A 16,031-nucleotide genomic window follows, 5' to 3' on the forward strand; every position below is an offset into this window, starting at 1 on the left:
GCCTATCTAAAATCCGGCACCCGGTTGCAATGCATCTCCACATCCAACTGACAAAGTGTCTGTTCTTCCCGCATTTGGGCTTTAACGGCACCCACCACGATTTTTCCAGCGGGCCAGTCCGCATGAGCAGATGGGAGCTGCTGTTCCCCTTGGTATCAGAATTAAGTCTCCGGTCAGACCTCGTAGCAGCCGAAGTTACTACCAGTTGCGCTTCCATACAGCTCTGGAATGGTGGCCAGGGAAAGACAATAAGAAAGTAGGATCTATATCTCAAAAACCAGGGAATTATTTTGAGCATGTGTAGACGGTCAGGGCTAAATCAACTGAGCTCGCCACGTTAATCAGTTATGCATATGTATATGTACGTATAGACTTCATAGGGTTTCTGATGTTTCCTTCTGGGCATTGCAAACATTTTAGCAAGCTTAACATAACCTGTTCAATATATAAAATAGTTTTGAAACAGCGGTGATTTCAAGTTTAAAAGTTTGAAAAACAATTCCAAAGCATTTTGGGCTCACATGAATTACAAATATAATAAAGTATGTGTATATGGTATATAAATATGTCATAAATCAATAGTTTATGCAATATCCAGTGAGCAACACTTTAAATCGTAACAAAATATTAAAAGTTATTTCAAATTTCTTTTGTTATTTTGCATTCTGAAATGTTTATCTAAAATTTAGATTCTAAATTACCGTCTTCAGTTGACTTTTTTCGATTTTACATACATACATATATATTTGAATCGTCTTTTAAACAAATGATTGATTCAAATTCCGATTTGTGGGATTTGTCGAGCTGCTTCATTCAAAAAATATTAATCCATCACTTTAATAATTGCGCTGCACCGTTTTGCAGGTGCTGATCCTCCGCTTTCTTAACAAAATTCAGATCTTTGCAGTGTTTTTGGCTGCTCACATGTGTCACATCACACTGATGGCATTGATGGCACACACACAAGACTTATGCGGCAGAAGAAAATCACCGTTGATAATGATCTAGTAATGACTCGGAATGTACACATTGACACTTACATACATACAAACACGTGTGTGCATCCCTAATAACGTATTATCTCCTCGACTTCGGCTCAATCTCTTTGTTGAGCACTTTCTTCCAATTATAAACGCCGCTTTGTGCGCTGAAGATTTCTGTTTGTAACACATCATTTCTTCTACGCCATTGTTTTCTGTTTAATCCCGCAATTCTAATTGTTGGTCGCATAAATACCTACATACACACACACACATACATACATAAATGGGTGTTTACTTGGAATTTCGGGCCATTAGTACAATTAGATTCGATTCAGTTGGAAATCGTAACGAAGCAGCCGAGGCTGGACGAGGTGCGTGTGTCGGCTCTTTGTTTTTTCTCGCCTCGCTTATTGGCATTTTTTACGTTTAATGCCACCTCGCCACCGCTGTCCGCCCTCATTTCATTCAATGCCACAATTGTCCGTCCACCGTCAGGCCGCCTTAAGCCAGGTTTATGCGGTTATGGTTGGTGTTGCAAGCGCAAGTGACACAAACAAGCTACAACAAGCCGTCAGCATTTTGTACTCCACAATCCTCTTTGCACCGCCTCAATTTTTATCGGCTGAAGGGTGTTAAAGTGTAACTTTTTTTGATTCCTGGAAAACGTAAACATAACCTCAACGTATTAGTAGAGTCAATGCACAAGGGAGTGAAAAAAGAAATCCTGAAAAAGACAAATACAAATCCTGAAGGTGTTGAAGAGTCAGCCGTAGGAGCAGTGGACCCGTTGGCAGTGCAGCGTGGTTATGCGGGGCGCGGCGACGTTGACCGCATTTTATCGCTTGTTGCAACACCTCGGGATGGCGATAAGAATGGCAGCGCTGCAGCGGCCGCCAAGTTCGTTGAAAGGATGACCAAGATTCCGCGCGATCTGCGGTGAATTCAGTGTAAATCTAATTTCACGCGGCATTAACGCTGCCCGATCTTGCATCTTTTTGTTGCAGATCACTTTTTATGCATTTCGCCCGTTGCATGTTTGCATTCAGCATTTTTGGTCCAACGTTACGCTGCTCGATCACTAACTCGCTCATCCTGTAAAGTGTGACACAGCGTGTGTGCAATATTTAATGGATTTTCCAGCAGCGAGCGAAGGCAAGGCAAGAAGGTGTAGAGCGGCCAGCGCGCGCGTATGGCTATCATAGTAAGCCAGGTAGGACGCAGGGCCAAAGGCAATAAAATCAATGACAACTAAACATGAAAATATTTTTTGAGCACAAATATCAGCAGATAATGCATTTCGCTACGAAGCGGTGTCTAACATAAGAAGACACACACGCCTGTCCATCACTCACGCTCGCCGTGCGGCGAAAGGGCCATTTCTCCGGGGCTGGCAATCACCAACAGCGCAATGTGTACAAAACACTAATTATTTGCACTGGGATTAATGAGATTAACACAGCATTGAGCGTTGCATTATTATACAACACACACATACATACGAACGCACCATATTAGCATATGTGTGTTTGCATGCTTAAGGACACTGGCTGTGCTGTGTTGTGTTCTTGGACCGGCAGTCGTACTCCTTATGTCAAGTAGTGGGCTACCACATGTGTTCGAATGCTGTGTAGGCAGCGTGTGTGGCATGCAACGTGCGGTTTGCTGTAATTATAAAATGCAGCAGTGACAGCGGTGGCGGCAGCAGCCTTCACCGCAATCACTAATCGGATTTTGGGCAAAGTGTGCATAAAGACTGAACCCATTTGCATTGGCACTGCGCCTGGAAGACAAGCAACGTGCAGTTTCGAACATTCACACGGTCTTGGTTTTGACTCTTTGCCACAAAAGCCGTTGCAGTTGAAGGCTTTAAAAATCAAGTGTGGACTTAAGACACTTTGGTCTTTTGATTGGAATTGCTCACATCGTATTATTTGCGGATTTAAATTTGGTCTTTGGAAAATCCATTTTCGCAAAAGTGCAAATCCATTTCATGTTTTGTAAATATTTATGGGCTAAACTTTGTTCTAGATGGTCATGATGGGAATTCAAAGGACTTGTTTATACATGATAGGATTAAATGCTTTAGCTGTGTCTTAGTAGGAAGCAGCTTATGACAAGAATAGTTAAGGCCGCTTGAAAATACCAAACCTTGATGTTAATCTTCTTCTTCTTTACTGACGTAGAAACCGCTTACGCGGTTATAGCCGTGTTAACAACAGCGCGCCAGTCGTTTCATCTTTTCGCAAGGTGGCGCCAATTGGAGATTCCAAGCGAAGCAAGGTCCTTCTCCACCTGATCCTTCCAACGGAGTGGAGGTCTTCCTCTTCTTCTGTTTCCCCCAGCGGGTACTGCGTGGAATGCTTTCAGAGCCAGAGTACTTTCGTCCACTCGGACGACATGACCTAGCCAGGATGGAGTCATGTGCAGAAGCTTACCCAAGTGAGGAATGTTCGATTCTTTTACATATGGCTCAAGCAGCTCTCGACTTCCGGTCCTAGACCAAGTATCCTCTAGGTAGCTAAAGAACATCCGTTTGAAGGCGAGCTAAAGTGAGAGGGTGAAATAATCCCTCCACAGGGTTGTGCGCTGGGTTTGGGCCCCCTCCACGTAAAAAACGCCTCCAATGAATAAGAAACAAAAAGCCTCGGAAGAGAAACCCTGCTTTTAACTTAAACTAGTATTTTTCGAAAATTTCCTACTTTTTTTTATTATATTTTTTACCTTGCTCACGATTTTCAAAACATGTTTGTAACAGCTAGAAGGAAACGTCGTAGATCCAAAAAGTATGTACATATATAAATGATTAGAGTGACGAGCTGAGGCAATTGAGTCATGTCCGTCTGTGTACTATATACGCGAGCTAGTCCCTCAGTTTTTGAAATATCGAAATCTAGTTCTTGTATGGAACATTTTTTATTGGACCAAATATCTCCACAAAATTTGGCATACATAATTTTCCAGGGCAACACTACAATCTACGAAGAAATTGTTCAGATCAAACTACTACAGCCTGTGGCTACCATAAAAACTAACTGATTTATACCTTATATTTTATTATATTGGATAGTCGAAAAAGTTTTTTCGTATTTTTATATTGATGAAACAATGTCTCTAGCAGAAAAAACGGAAAAAAGTGGTGGACCAAAATTTTTTGTTCACTATTGTTCTTTATAAATATAGAAAAAAATATGTTAAAGTTTGATTAGAAATACGAAAATACTTTTTCGACCACCCAATATGTTATAAGAAATGCACCTGTGAAGAGTATTCTAGCTCCGATGTAGCCGAACTTAACGATTTCTTTTGTTTTTGTGGCATTGGATTAGATGATAAAAGTATTTAACATAACCTCAATTTTTATGAAAAGCGAAAAGAGGGTATAGTAGCACTAAAACGGTTAAAATATGCGATGAAAACAACCAAACTAAAAGGATTGAGTGCTTACTAATGAAGTAGTAGGTTTGGAAGACAACAGGAATCTCCAAATAGCTCACTAATCGAAGGTATTTACTCGCGGTGGCAGTTAGTTTAACGATCGTGGCTCCACCCCTATTAAGAGAATACTCAAATTTACATAATCTAAACTAATTTTTTAATAGTTTTTCATAACTACTTTACGAGTTCACTCCCGTTTTTTCTCATTTCGCTCTTTAACCCGGTTTGTGCGGACCAATTTTGAGATTTACATATGAGCCTACCTACACCTGTAATATGAGCGTTTCACTTGCGACCTACACATTAATTGGAAACAACAAAAGAACCACTGCGCTACTCAAGAATAGGAAAACTTTGTACTAAAGTGCCGCATTACCGTCATAAAATAAAAAATATATATACATATACATATGTACATATGTATATAATAATAAAAGAGTAGTCAAATAACCAAAGTAGAGGGAGTAGCCATAAACAATAAAGGTCTCAAACAAATAAAATGGAAATGTGAAATGAAAAGCAGCATAAAGTTATGCGAGCACTCACACTCATACTACATACATACATACATATGTATTTAAGGTTGCATTTAAGTATGGTTATGACTATGAATGTGAAGTGGCCTTTAATAGTGGGGCGCCCGCTTGGTAATAAGTTGCATGATTAACGGCGACAAAATGCCAATGTGACGCCACATTGTGTACACAAAATTATGAATGGCATAGTTGGGACCACTTACCACTTGGGGCCACTGCACTAACACACACTTATTTCCTATACACACATCAAATAGCGCAGCTTTTCTACGCCAGCGCGGGTGCGTGTCTCCCTAGTGGTGCATGTGTGTATGCACACGCTACAGTTGAGACCTTGGTCAGCAGCCAAGTCAGTGTCGCTTTTATTTTGTGGACATTAATATTGTAATAACAATAAGCGACACAGCGCCAGAGGTCAATTTCGTTTGAGAAAAGGTTGGCCATTATGCGCGCGTCGGCTTGGTGGTGCGGCGAAGAGAGCGCGGTTAACTGCTTAAGCTGTCGCAAACACATGCATGTGCCGCATGTTGCCCAACTCCAATGCCAACGCTTTGCTATGGCTATTGTGGTGACACTGGCGTCTGTGCTGGCGCTATGCGCGGCTGTGGCGGTGGCGGTGTTGGCGGCAGTGGCGTTAGTGACGTGCTTTTGTGTACATTGTGGGAGCGCTGTGATTTTCGTGCTTCAGATACTTTTATTTATTCATAATTTTGTTCTTAGTGTTTTTTCCATATTTTATTATTACATTTTTGTTGTTGCCTGCTTGCGTAAGGGTCTGCATGCGCCATTTTTCATTTACTGGTTGCTTTGTTGCTGCTGATTTTCGGGAAGCACTCCCCGCTGTGGTCTAAAAACAACGTCACTTTTACCATTCAATGCGACAAAAGCAACAACAACAACAAAAACAAAAATACAAAAGTTAAATTGAAGGCAACAAAACAGCAGCGGCAATTTAGCGCAAAGTTAGCGGCTCCAACAGCTAAAGGCAGTCAACGCGCTTTACACCCAGCTGTGCGCAGCTTATAAATTCGTTGAAGTCACATTGGACGCGCTCCCTCAGCACCAAGTGTCACTGTGTTGTTGCACCTTTGCAGCTTTGGTGTGTGAATTGTTTTACGTGCGCCTGCAAATCACGCACACACATGCGCATACTACATACACGAAGGTCTGCGTTTTTTGTTGTTTTTGCCTCTACACTTTATCATTTTATTTGCTTCGGAGGCTTCTGAGTGGCGCTCAAGCGCCAAAATCAGCTTAATCCACACACATTTCGCTATGGTATATGCGCATGCGCCGCTTTTATTTGCATCATTTTATTATATGACATGCCTTATACCTTTATAAGTGGATATTTCTATATGAGTAGTATTACATTTCATATCATATCATTTAAAACAATGGCATTGAATGCCGCATTCGGCGATTCGGCGATATCCAGCAGCGTGGCGACTAAATAAAATCAAGTAAAGACAAAGAATGTCTGACTACTGCTGGCTCGATTGCAATTTACGAGCGAAACGCTGCGGTGCCGGTGGTGTTTGTGGTAGTTGCGGTGGCGATAGCGGTGACCGCTGATGGCTGCTGTTGGCAATGCTTACCGTTAATATTTACATTAACGCTGCCACTGCGCATATGTGCATGCTTTGCGGAGCGCGGGGCAGCAATTTCACAAATGCAATAATGCATATGCTGAACTGGTGGCTGGTGCGGCCAAGTGGCCGCAACAACAGCAACACTTGTAATATGCTAAAGGACATTTAAATTGAAATTTAACGCCCTCACGTTGCCAGCAACATGCATGCACACACACATGCTCACAATTACATTGGAATTTTATGCTTGGCAACTTTTTATGCACAATGCCAGCAATTAATAATTACAGTTCCATTAAACCGTTGAGAAAATGTTATTAACTTGGCGAATCTGCGCGCTTTTGAGCGTTTTTTCCATGCGCAGCAGGTGTGAACTCAGCGAACTTAAGACCTAACTTTGAGGAGGGAGGTCAGCATGGGAGCTCTACACTTAGCATTAACATGAAATATTTATGCAAATTCGCGCTCGGCTGCTTGACAATGTTGAGACTTTTGCGGGTGTTTTGATTTATCTTTTGTCTAAAATAACGCGACCATTTATTGTTGTGAAGTAAGTTTTTTATGAGCCTTATGAACAATGTTGTTGTTGCAGTTAAGCATATGCATTCGTGGAGTACCGACATTTGCTTAATTTTTTATGGCTTTTTTGTACTCTGTGTAGACCATATCAAGTATGCAACGTAGTCTATAACAGTTTGAAGGAAACGTCGGAGAGCCTATAAAGTATATATGGTATATAACTGATCAGTGTCACGAGCTTAGGTGCTTTAGTCAAATCCGTTTATTCACCTGTTTGTTTCTATATACGTTAACTAGTCCCTTACTTTTTAAGATATCGATCTAAAGTTTTGCACACATAATTTTAATTAAAATCGGACCACTACAGCATGTAGCTGCCATACAAACTGAACGATTGGAATCAAGTGTTTGTATGGAAAACTTTTTTATTAGAACAGATATATTCACGAAAATTGCCAGAGATATTTTTCCAGATCAACAATACAATCTTCGAAAAAATTATGTAGATCGGACTACTATAGCATATAGCTGTCATAGAAACTGAACGATTGGAATCAAGTGCTTGTAGGGAAAACTTTCTCATTCGACGAGATATCTTCACGTAATTTGGCATATGTTATAACCCAAGACATAGGGCTGATCTCTGCAGAAATTGTTCAGATCGGATTACTATAACATATAGCTGTCATACAAACTGAGCGATCAAAGTTAAGTCCTTGTATGGAAAACTTTTTTTATTAACGAGATATCTTCATAAAATTTTGCACAGATATTTCTGTAGAGCAACACTACAATCTTCGAGAAAATTGTTTAGATAGGACTATTATAGCACATAACTGCCATACAAACTGAGCGAATGGAATCAAGTGCTTGTATGGAAAAAATTTTCATTAAACGAGATATCTCCATGAAATTTCTTATATGTTATTGCCCAAAAACAATTATTAAATATCTGAAGAATTTGTTCAGATGTGATCACTATAGCATAAAGCTGCCATACAAACTGAACGACTGCAATCAAGCGCTTGTATAGAAAATATTTTCATTAGTCAAGATATTTTCACAAAATTTTGAATATGTTATTGCCTAAGATAACGGTCTAATCTCTGAAGAAATTGTTCAGATTGGATCACTATAGCATATAGCTGCCATATAAACCTAGCGATTCAAGTTAAGTCCTTGTATGGAATTTTTTTTTAATTGACTATATATCTTCATAAAATGTGACACATTTCCCCAAACCAACACTACAATCTTCGAGGAAATTGTTCCGATCGGACTATTATAGCGTATAACTGGCATGCAAACCCACCGATCAACATCAATATATGTAAACATCTCTTTATACTTTAATTATAAGAAATGCACCTGTGGAGGTTATTGTAGTTAAAATTATTATTTTTCGCGTGAAAATTATTGTATGTACATATGTACATATGTATGTATGTACATATATCCATTAAGGATTGTAGCGACATAAATCCAATTCAACATACATATTTGAAAGTAAGAGTAGTTACTCAGAGATAATTAGTCTGCATAAATGACGCATCATGTGGTTGGTTTTTCAAAGGTCTGCAGACTTGACACGGTGACTAGGCGTATAAACTGCCGAAATAGCATTAGTACTATAATAAAATTTTACATGCGTGTTTTCATGTATAGATACATATTTACGCAAATACAACGCTGACTCATTGCAACCAGCCACCAGCAGTGACTTATAGCTCACCAAATAGCTGACCATTTGAGGTTTTATGATTTACATATGTTCATAAATAGATACATATATATGTACATATATAAAATCTAATTATGTACATATGTATGTGTGTGGTGAGAAATGCGCAACAGAAGTTGCTCAATGCTAGTTTTCATATCAGAGACACAAATCTAATATTGCGGTTTTATTGACTTGAAAGTGTCATAATTTAAGATTCGATTGTCAGTAGTTTTTGGGGATTTATTTCGAGTTTTAACAAAGTTACACACATGCATACTAAATATGTGTATGTATGTATGTATGCAGATGTCAAAATTTAGTGCTTGCGACTTGAGAAATGGTGACAAAAGCTGCTTCGCTTGGCATTTGTTTGAAGTGCAAATATGTGGAAAAAATAATTATATTTCGTAACAAGATTAAAATATTTTTGTATTGTTTTCATTAATTGAAATTAAATTTTAATAATTATATTTCGTATAAATATTAAAATTTTTTTAACACAAAATAGTAAATAATTTGGAATACTTCCACTGAAATATTACCTGATACACATATTTAAATACATATGTACATATGTATATATGTATTTATATACTACTATAACAGCAAAGAGCATTTCGCTATTCTGAACTTTCGCTTGCCTTGTGCTTGCATGAGCAATTTACAATGCACACATACATACATACATACATACTTGCATAGATGTGTTGGCTAACACGGCTGTAGCTCCATTTCGCTGTTAATTTTGATTTGCACACGGTTATCACGTGCGTTGTTTTTGTTATTGCTCTTTCACCGCCAACGAGAAGGCGTTGCTAATGTCTTTTGTGTTCCATTTTTATTGATAGCACCGTTTAATATCTACCATTTTATTATGTACTATTTTTTCATATTTACTTTATTGTGTTGTTGTATGTTTTCTTTGTAGATTTCCGTCATAAAAGAATCAGCCCACCAACGCCAACGAAAACGCCTACATACAACCACACACACCACACCACACCAACAGCAACAGCAACAGTCGCATGCACGAGTAGTGGTTAAAACGCTTAGTAGTGTGCGTGAAAAGCAACAGCAACAACAAAGTTTAAACAATATTATACAACGTAAGCGAAGGTGTTGGACAAACAGCTGAAAAACACTAATAACAGCGCGCCAACAAATATTAACGACAGCGTTCATCATAAAAAGTAGCAACAAAAAGTGTGTAAACAACTACTTAAACAGCCAACGAAACAACTACAAATTAAGTGCGCACACAGCATACACACACACGCCTGGCCGCTGAGAAATAAAGTGTCAAAGCGAAGCGATTTAAATCACTTCGCCGCCACCAACGCACCAACACACACAAACAACATATCCACAGCGAACACACAAACGAACAGCGCGACATCGCCTTCGTTGAAAAGCGTTTCGCACACAGTCCACCCTCCGCGCAAGGAAAACGCCCAGCGTTAGTACTGTTATCGGCCGCAATTGCACGCACACAGCGACAGCGCGCAGCACCAATACGAGTGCACCAAAAGCAGCCGACACCTTTACAGCGAGCGACACCAACACACTGCACCGCTGCCCGCCTAGATAACTAATACGCTCGTAATTAACGCGCACTCAGCCAGCAGTCAGCGCGCCGCACGCCGTGCTATCAGTTGATTTGTTCGTTTAAGCACCGCGCGTCATACGTCGCACGCCGCGCAACGTCGACTACTCGTCTTGTAGTCTCTCCAGCAAATAGCGAGTGCAACATTGACTCCCCCGCCTTGGGGCTAATAACGGTGTTATTCACTACTTGTTTTAATTATTGCCAGCGCTGAGTGAGCTTGCGCTTTGTCTAAGCGTTCAAGTAGCCATAACGGTTCCATTGGGGAGCGCGAGCGTAATCAGAAAGTCGAGTGCACACATACACACGCGCACGCGCTTAGCTGAAATAAAAACGACACATAGGCACACACACACAAGTGCAGCAGCAGCAGCAATAGCAATAGCAACAGCAAAGCCAAAAGCAACGACAAAATGTTCGCTGTAATGAGAATCGACAACGATGACTGCCGGTCGGATTTCCGCCGCAAGATGCGTCCAAAGTGTGAGTTCATTTGCAAGTACTGCCAGCGGCGTTTCACCAAACCCTACAATCTGATGATTCACGAGCGCACCCACAAATCACCCGAGATAACGTACTCCTGCGAGGTCTGCGGCAAATACTTCAAGCAACGCGACAACCTGCGTCAACACAGGTGAGTGACAACATACATATTCAATTTAGAAATAGTCGAAAAGTAACTTAGTTGTAAAGAAAAAAGTCAATAAGCAAAAGTTCTGTGTAGAAAAACAACAATTTTCGCAATTATTGTGGTTTTTCTAGTTAAAAAACTGTTGCAAGCGCTCTTGTCTTGCAGTCCTGAATTGAAAAAGTGTGTGTAAATAAGTTCAGTTTGCCGACGCTTAGCAGCAATGCGCGGAAGTTCAGTAAGGTCTAGCTGCCAATAGCATTTTCTTTTGACCTCAGTGTATGTATAATATTGGATGGTCGAAAAAGTATTTTCGTATTTTGTTAGTAGATGTCGTTGCAGTCGTATATCTCCAGTGCTACCAATCACATTGTGTCATACCATATAATATTAGAAAGTTGAGAGTTTAAGCTTCATTTAACCAAAAAAAAAAAAAAAAAATGAAATTCGGGGAAGTTAAAAAACACAGGGAATATCTAAATTATTGTCGCAAATTATTGTGAAATTTTCGCTTAAAAATGTGCAGTGCAAACTTTTCTGCTTATCATGAAACTTATTAAACTCAAGAAGTGACGCATAGCGTGTAGTGTAAAAAATCGATTCTTTATTCTTAAATTCTTTTAGAAGTTTACGAAAGCGTGAATTTCATAAATTCACAAATACACACAAAATTAAGTATAATATCGTGGATATATAAAGCAAAAAAGAAAGATTTTCTTCAGAAGAAATTTAGCAGAAAAATGTTGAAAATACAGGTTGTATAACGGTTATATCAATAGATCTGTACAGCATTACTGTTGAAAAATCTAATTATTTTATTATTCTTACTAACTTCATCTACTTTTTGCTACAAAATAATTTAAGAATGAAATAAAGTCTATGATAAATGTATGGAACATAAAATAATTTATTTATTTTAACAAGAATGAATTTTTCTTAAAATACATGACGACATGAATTTCGAGTTATACCCGAACTCCGACGGCACTAAAAAATAATTCTCTACTAGAAGATATTGTCCGCAGGGAGGAGCCTGCTTTAAAGGCTTCAAAAAATCGATTTTTTAAGGATTTTTTTGAGAGGAAAATAAATAATTGATGAAAGCGAAATTTCTAGAGTTTATAGTTATATATTTAAACATTAACCGCAAAATTTTTGGTTACGAAATCTTTGATATTCTGCTTTGGGAAGCATTTACGATGCATCGCGCATTTGCATTTGCCGGACGGCGGACAGTATGCAGGTCGCAATTTCTATCTGAAACAAAAAATTCTAAGATTGTCTTTATTACTTTTTAATAACTTATCTTCTTCTTAAGCTAAAAAAATTTCAAAAATAATGTGAAATTCTAATTTTTTTTAAATTGAAGAAAAGTGGTTTTTGGCCAAAAATTTTTACTTTATATTGTTTAAAAATACATACATATGTTCGAACTAGTATTTTCATAGTTTTTTTTTAGCTTTAACAGAAGATAATAAGACTTGTCCCAATTCCATAAGACATTTAGTTTTTTTCTATCCTGTCCGCCAATTAAGAAAAATCGTAAAAATGAAAAACCGAGAAATCTCGCGTCAAAGTTTTCGCTATCTGCCCAAGCTACTATTTCCTCTCTAGCTGCCACAATATTTCGAATTCCCATCTATAACTTTGGAGACATATTCTTAGATAATTTTTGTAACCAAAAAAATGTTTTATATATATTGAGCTGATATCGGCTGTTACAACAAATGAGCAGTGCCTTGGGGAGAAAAGGACGTGTGCAAAATTTCAGATCGGTATCTCAAAAACTTAGAGACTACTCCGTGTATATACACAATTCGTCACTATGATCAATTATGTATACCTTGGTCTCCGACATTTCCTTCAAACTGTTACAAACTACTTTGCCAACTTAATAAGTTGTCAAAAAAGTCTTGCGGTATTTTCGCTAGTTGGCGCTGAAAGCGCGTAGTTCTAGTTTTATTCGTCGCATCGGGTCATGCTATACCTTTTTGGAAAGCTCATTTCACGCGCTAACACGTGTTTGATTGATTGTCGTTTCTTTTAAGTCGTTCGTGAGTTATAGCCTCACAAACATGGAGCAAAATAAAGAGAAAATTCGGCATATTTTACAGTACTACTACGATAAAGGCAAAAATGCATCTCAAGCCGCCAATAAAATTTGTGCAGTTTATGGACCGATACAGTTTCCATTTCCACCGCACAACGATGGTTTTAACGTGTTCGTTCTGGTGTAGAAGTGGTCGAAGATGCGCCACGCTCCGGAAGGCCTGTCGTCGAAAATTGCGATAAAATCGCTGAATTGCTCGAAAGAGACCGGCATAGTAGCAGCCGTAGCATCAGTCTAGAGCTGGGCATGAGTCATCAAAAATTCATTTCAATTTCAATAAAAAAAAATCAATAAAAATACCGCAAGACTTTTTTGACAACCCATTATTATGTACATATATCCTGCTCAGGGTATGAAAATGGAAGAAGTTTGCTTATTGGATTTTTTCTTGTTTTGTTATTTAGTTTAGTTATTTAATTCTGCTTACCAATTAGTGCTTCTAATTTCTTACGGGCACTATATATTGTATATATATACTTTTATTTACTCATTTAATGAGGTACACGTACATATGTATGTATATTTATTAAAATTAGTCTGTATATAAGTTTATTTGTATTTTTTACAATCGAGACCATATAACTTATATCTATGGCTTGAGCAGATAAAGATTCTTTGCTTATGAATATAAATTAATTTGCTTGCACATACACATACATACACACACATATATATGTATATATACATACATATATGAACATATAAACTTTCTACGGCTAAAGGTTATTTGGTTTCGATTGTCTGTTATTCGCCAATACTTATTTTAGTTGCGAATACTATGTAAACTTATTCTAAAATAATATTTGCTAAGTAATGGATTTTCAATATTTGTTTCTGTTTTCTATTTACTCTATTTGTAGATGTAGTCAATGTGTATGGCGATAAACAGCAAACGCCAGCGCAAACTTAAGCACTTCTTCTCTCATGCACTTAAATTAAAAACGCTAAAGCGAAAAAGCAAAAACATCAAACAAAATATAAATATGACATACCTACATATATAAATCACCTAAAACCCAGCTATATAAAGCAAGCACAAATGTTGCACACACGCACGCATGCACATATGCACGTAAATGTACGCTCTTACCACCACTTGCACTTTGCACGCAAACAAACAGAAACAACAGCAACAATAATTTGGCAAAATATTTAAATAAGTAATAATAAAGTAAAGCGGACTGCAAACCTGGCAAACGCTCTTGGCGCGGCGCTGCAACCGATCTCCATGTGGTGGCGCATGGCCTCGGCCTCCGCGGTGGTGTATGGGGTTTTTGGTGGCTTGGAAATGTTTGAATTGAACTTGTGGTGTTTGGTGTTATTGACGGCGGCAGATTAAGTGAAGCTTCCCTTTACGGATCATCAAAGAAAGTAAACCTGTAAATACATACATGCATACATATAAGCGGCCGCCTGCGCGTCAAGTCAATTTCCCACAGTTTCTGGCAGTTTGGTGAGTGGGGGAACAACTTTTTTCACACACATCTATCATAAGCACTAACTCATAGCACTCACTGCATTCTGCACTTGGAAAAACGCAAATATTGCACACATACATACACATACATTATGTACATTATGTAAAAAGCACTTCCATATCTACATATAAACGTATGTATATACATAGTAATGTCTATGAAAAGCACTAAGTTCATCAGCATTCGAGCTCCTTCATTGCGTACACGCTGTGTGGCACACAAGACGCAAGGACGCTTCGAATGTTTCCACAAAAATATACGCACATACATACAAGCATCCACAATAGTCACGCAATATATGAAGTGCACCGCATTACAGAAATATATATATATATATATATACATACATATGTGTAAAGCTGTTTTTTGTTTTGCTATAGAAGTATGCACATGGATACTTGCGGACGCATGTACTAAACAAGCCAACAAAGCTCGCGAAAACTCCAAAACAACAACATATACATATATGTATGTAACAAAGCAATGCTTCAACTAATTACCCAACTGGAATAACAGTAGATAAATAAGTACATATGTACAACAACAGCAATCAAGATCCACATAGATCCACCCAAGAGCCTTCGACGTAAGCCAATAGTACCACAACTGCTTTCGATGCAATTAACTTCGCTTAATAACAACAACAACCACAATATCACCCTCGACATCGACTTCAACTGCGACGCTGTCCCGAAAGCGCAATTAAGCGACGACTTTTTGCGTTTTTTAACTTCAGCGCCACGCAGCGCGTCCAAAAGCCAGCGTCGAACGAAGAAGCAGCAGCAAAGCGTAGAAATCTTTGCTTGTCACAAGCCACCAAGCATGAGTCATAAGCGCGCAACAAACTTTGCAGTCAACTTTTCAACTTCATCTTCACATACAAGCACATACACACACACATCTATTCACACACACCAGCAAATAGTTTCGAACGTGCAATGTCAGCAAATCAGCGTTGTCCAGCGCCTCAACAGGAGTGCCTGCTGTGTCTTCAAGCTGCAGCGCGCGCGCAGCGGAGTCAGCTCAGCGGCCGAAGGCGCAACCAATGCAAGCGCGCACAAGCGTAAACACCCATCCAGTGCTTTCGGCTTGGCGCGCATGCCCACGCGTCCGCAGCAACGCAACGCGTTGCCACAACATCCACTGGCGCGCTCCTTCAGCTAAGGTTGTACACTGTGCCTGCGCTGCGCTTATGCAATTTCGGCAACAGTAATTATTATTATTATATTGTATTTTTATATTTTTTATTACTTTATTGCGTATCCTTTGTTTGTTATAAAAATTCTAATTTTCTTGTTAAACAAATTCTCTTCCCTCTTCCCTGCGTACTCACCTAAGCTTTCCTCTAATTATTTAAGCGCGTGTTTATTATTTTTCTAGTTTTCAAAAAAAAAAACATAAAAACAAAAAATGTTTAATGAAAC

At 38.7% G+C, this 16,031-nt stretch overlaps 2 protein-coding genes across 3 annotated transcripts in view; both read left to right on the forward strand.

Annotated features, from left to right (window-relative positions):
• The window catches only part of LOC126754268 (intraflagellar transport protein 57 homolog), a 33,919-nt gene extending 24,097 nt beyond the window's left edge, over positions 1–9,822 (forward strand). The window contains exon 6 of the transcript XR_007666276.1: positions 9,717–9,822. The gene's annotated coding sequence lies outside the window, so the exon portion shown is untranslated. The remainder of the gene's footprint in view (positions 1–9,716) is intronic.
• Positions 9,823–10,793: 971 nt separating this feature from the next.
• Positions 10,794–15,473, forward strand: LOC126754273 (protein drumstick). 2 transcript variants are annotated; one of them, XM_050466306.1, is made up of 3 exons: positions 10,794–11,025; positions 13,990–14,582; positions 14,988–15,473. In XM_050466306.1, exons 1-2 carry the CDS (start codon positions 10,805–10,807, stop codon positions 14,012–14,014), a joined length of 246 nt encoding a protein of 81 aa, XP_050322263.1. In that variant the 5' UTR covers positions 10,794–10,804; the 3' UTR covers positions 14,015–14,582; positions 14,988–15,473. The 2 variants fall into 2 exon arrangements, with proteins under 2 accessions (XP_050322263.1, XP_050322262.1); XM_050466305.1 differs by lacking the exon at positions 13,990–14,582.
• Positions 15,474–16,031: the final 558 nt, after the last annotated feature.

The sequence above is a fragment of the Bactrocera neohumeralis genome, chromosome 3 (genome assembly GCF_024586455.1).
Source record: "Bactrocera neohumeralis isolate Rockhampton chromosome 3, APGP_CSIRO_Bneo_wtdbg2-racon-allhic-juicebox.fasta_v2, whole genome shotgun sequence".
Classification (NCBI taxonomy): Eukaryota; Metazoa; Arthropoda; class Insecta; order Diptera; family Tephritidae; genus Bactrocera; species Bactrocera neohumeralis.

Bases quoted from the DNA above. Each gene is read 5' to 3' on its own strand.
- LOC126754273 (XM_050466305.1), top strand. From the start codon at position 10,805: ATGTTCGCTGTAATGAGAATCGACAACGATGACTGCCGGTCGGATTTC. The intron at 11,026-14,987 runs GTGAGTGACAAC...GTTTTGCTATAG, and splicing joins GACAACCTGCGTCAACACAG to AAGTATGCACATGGATACTT.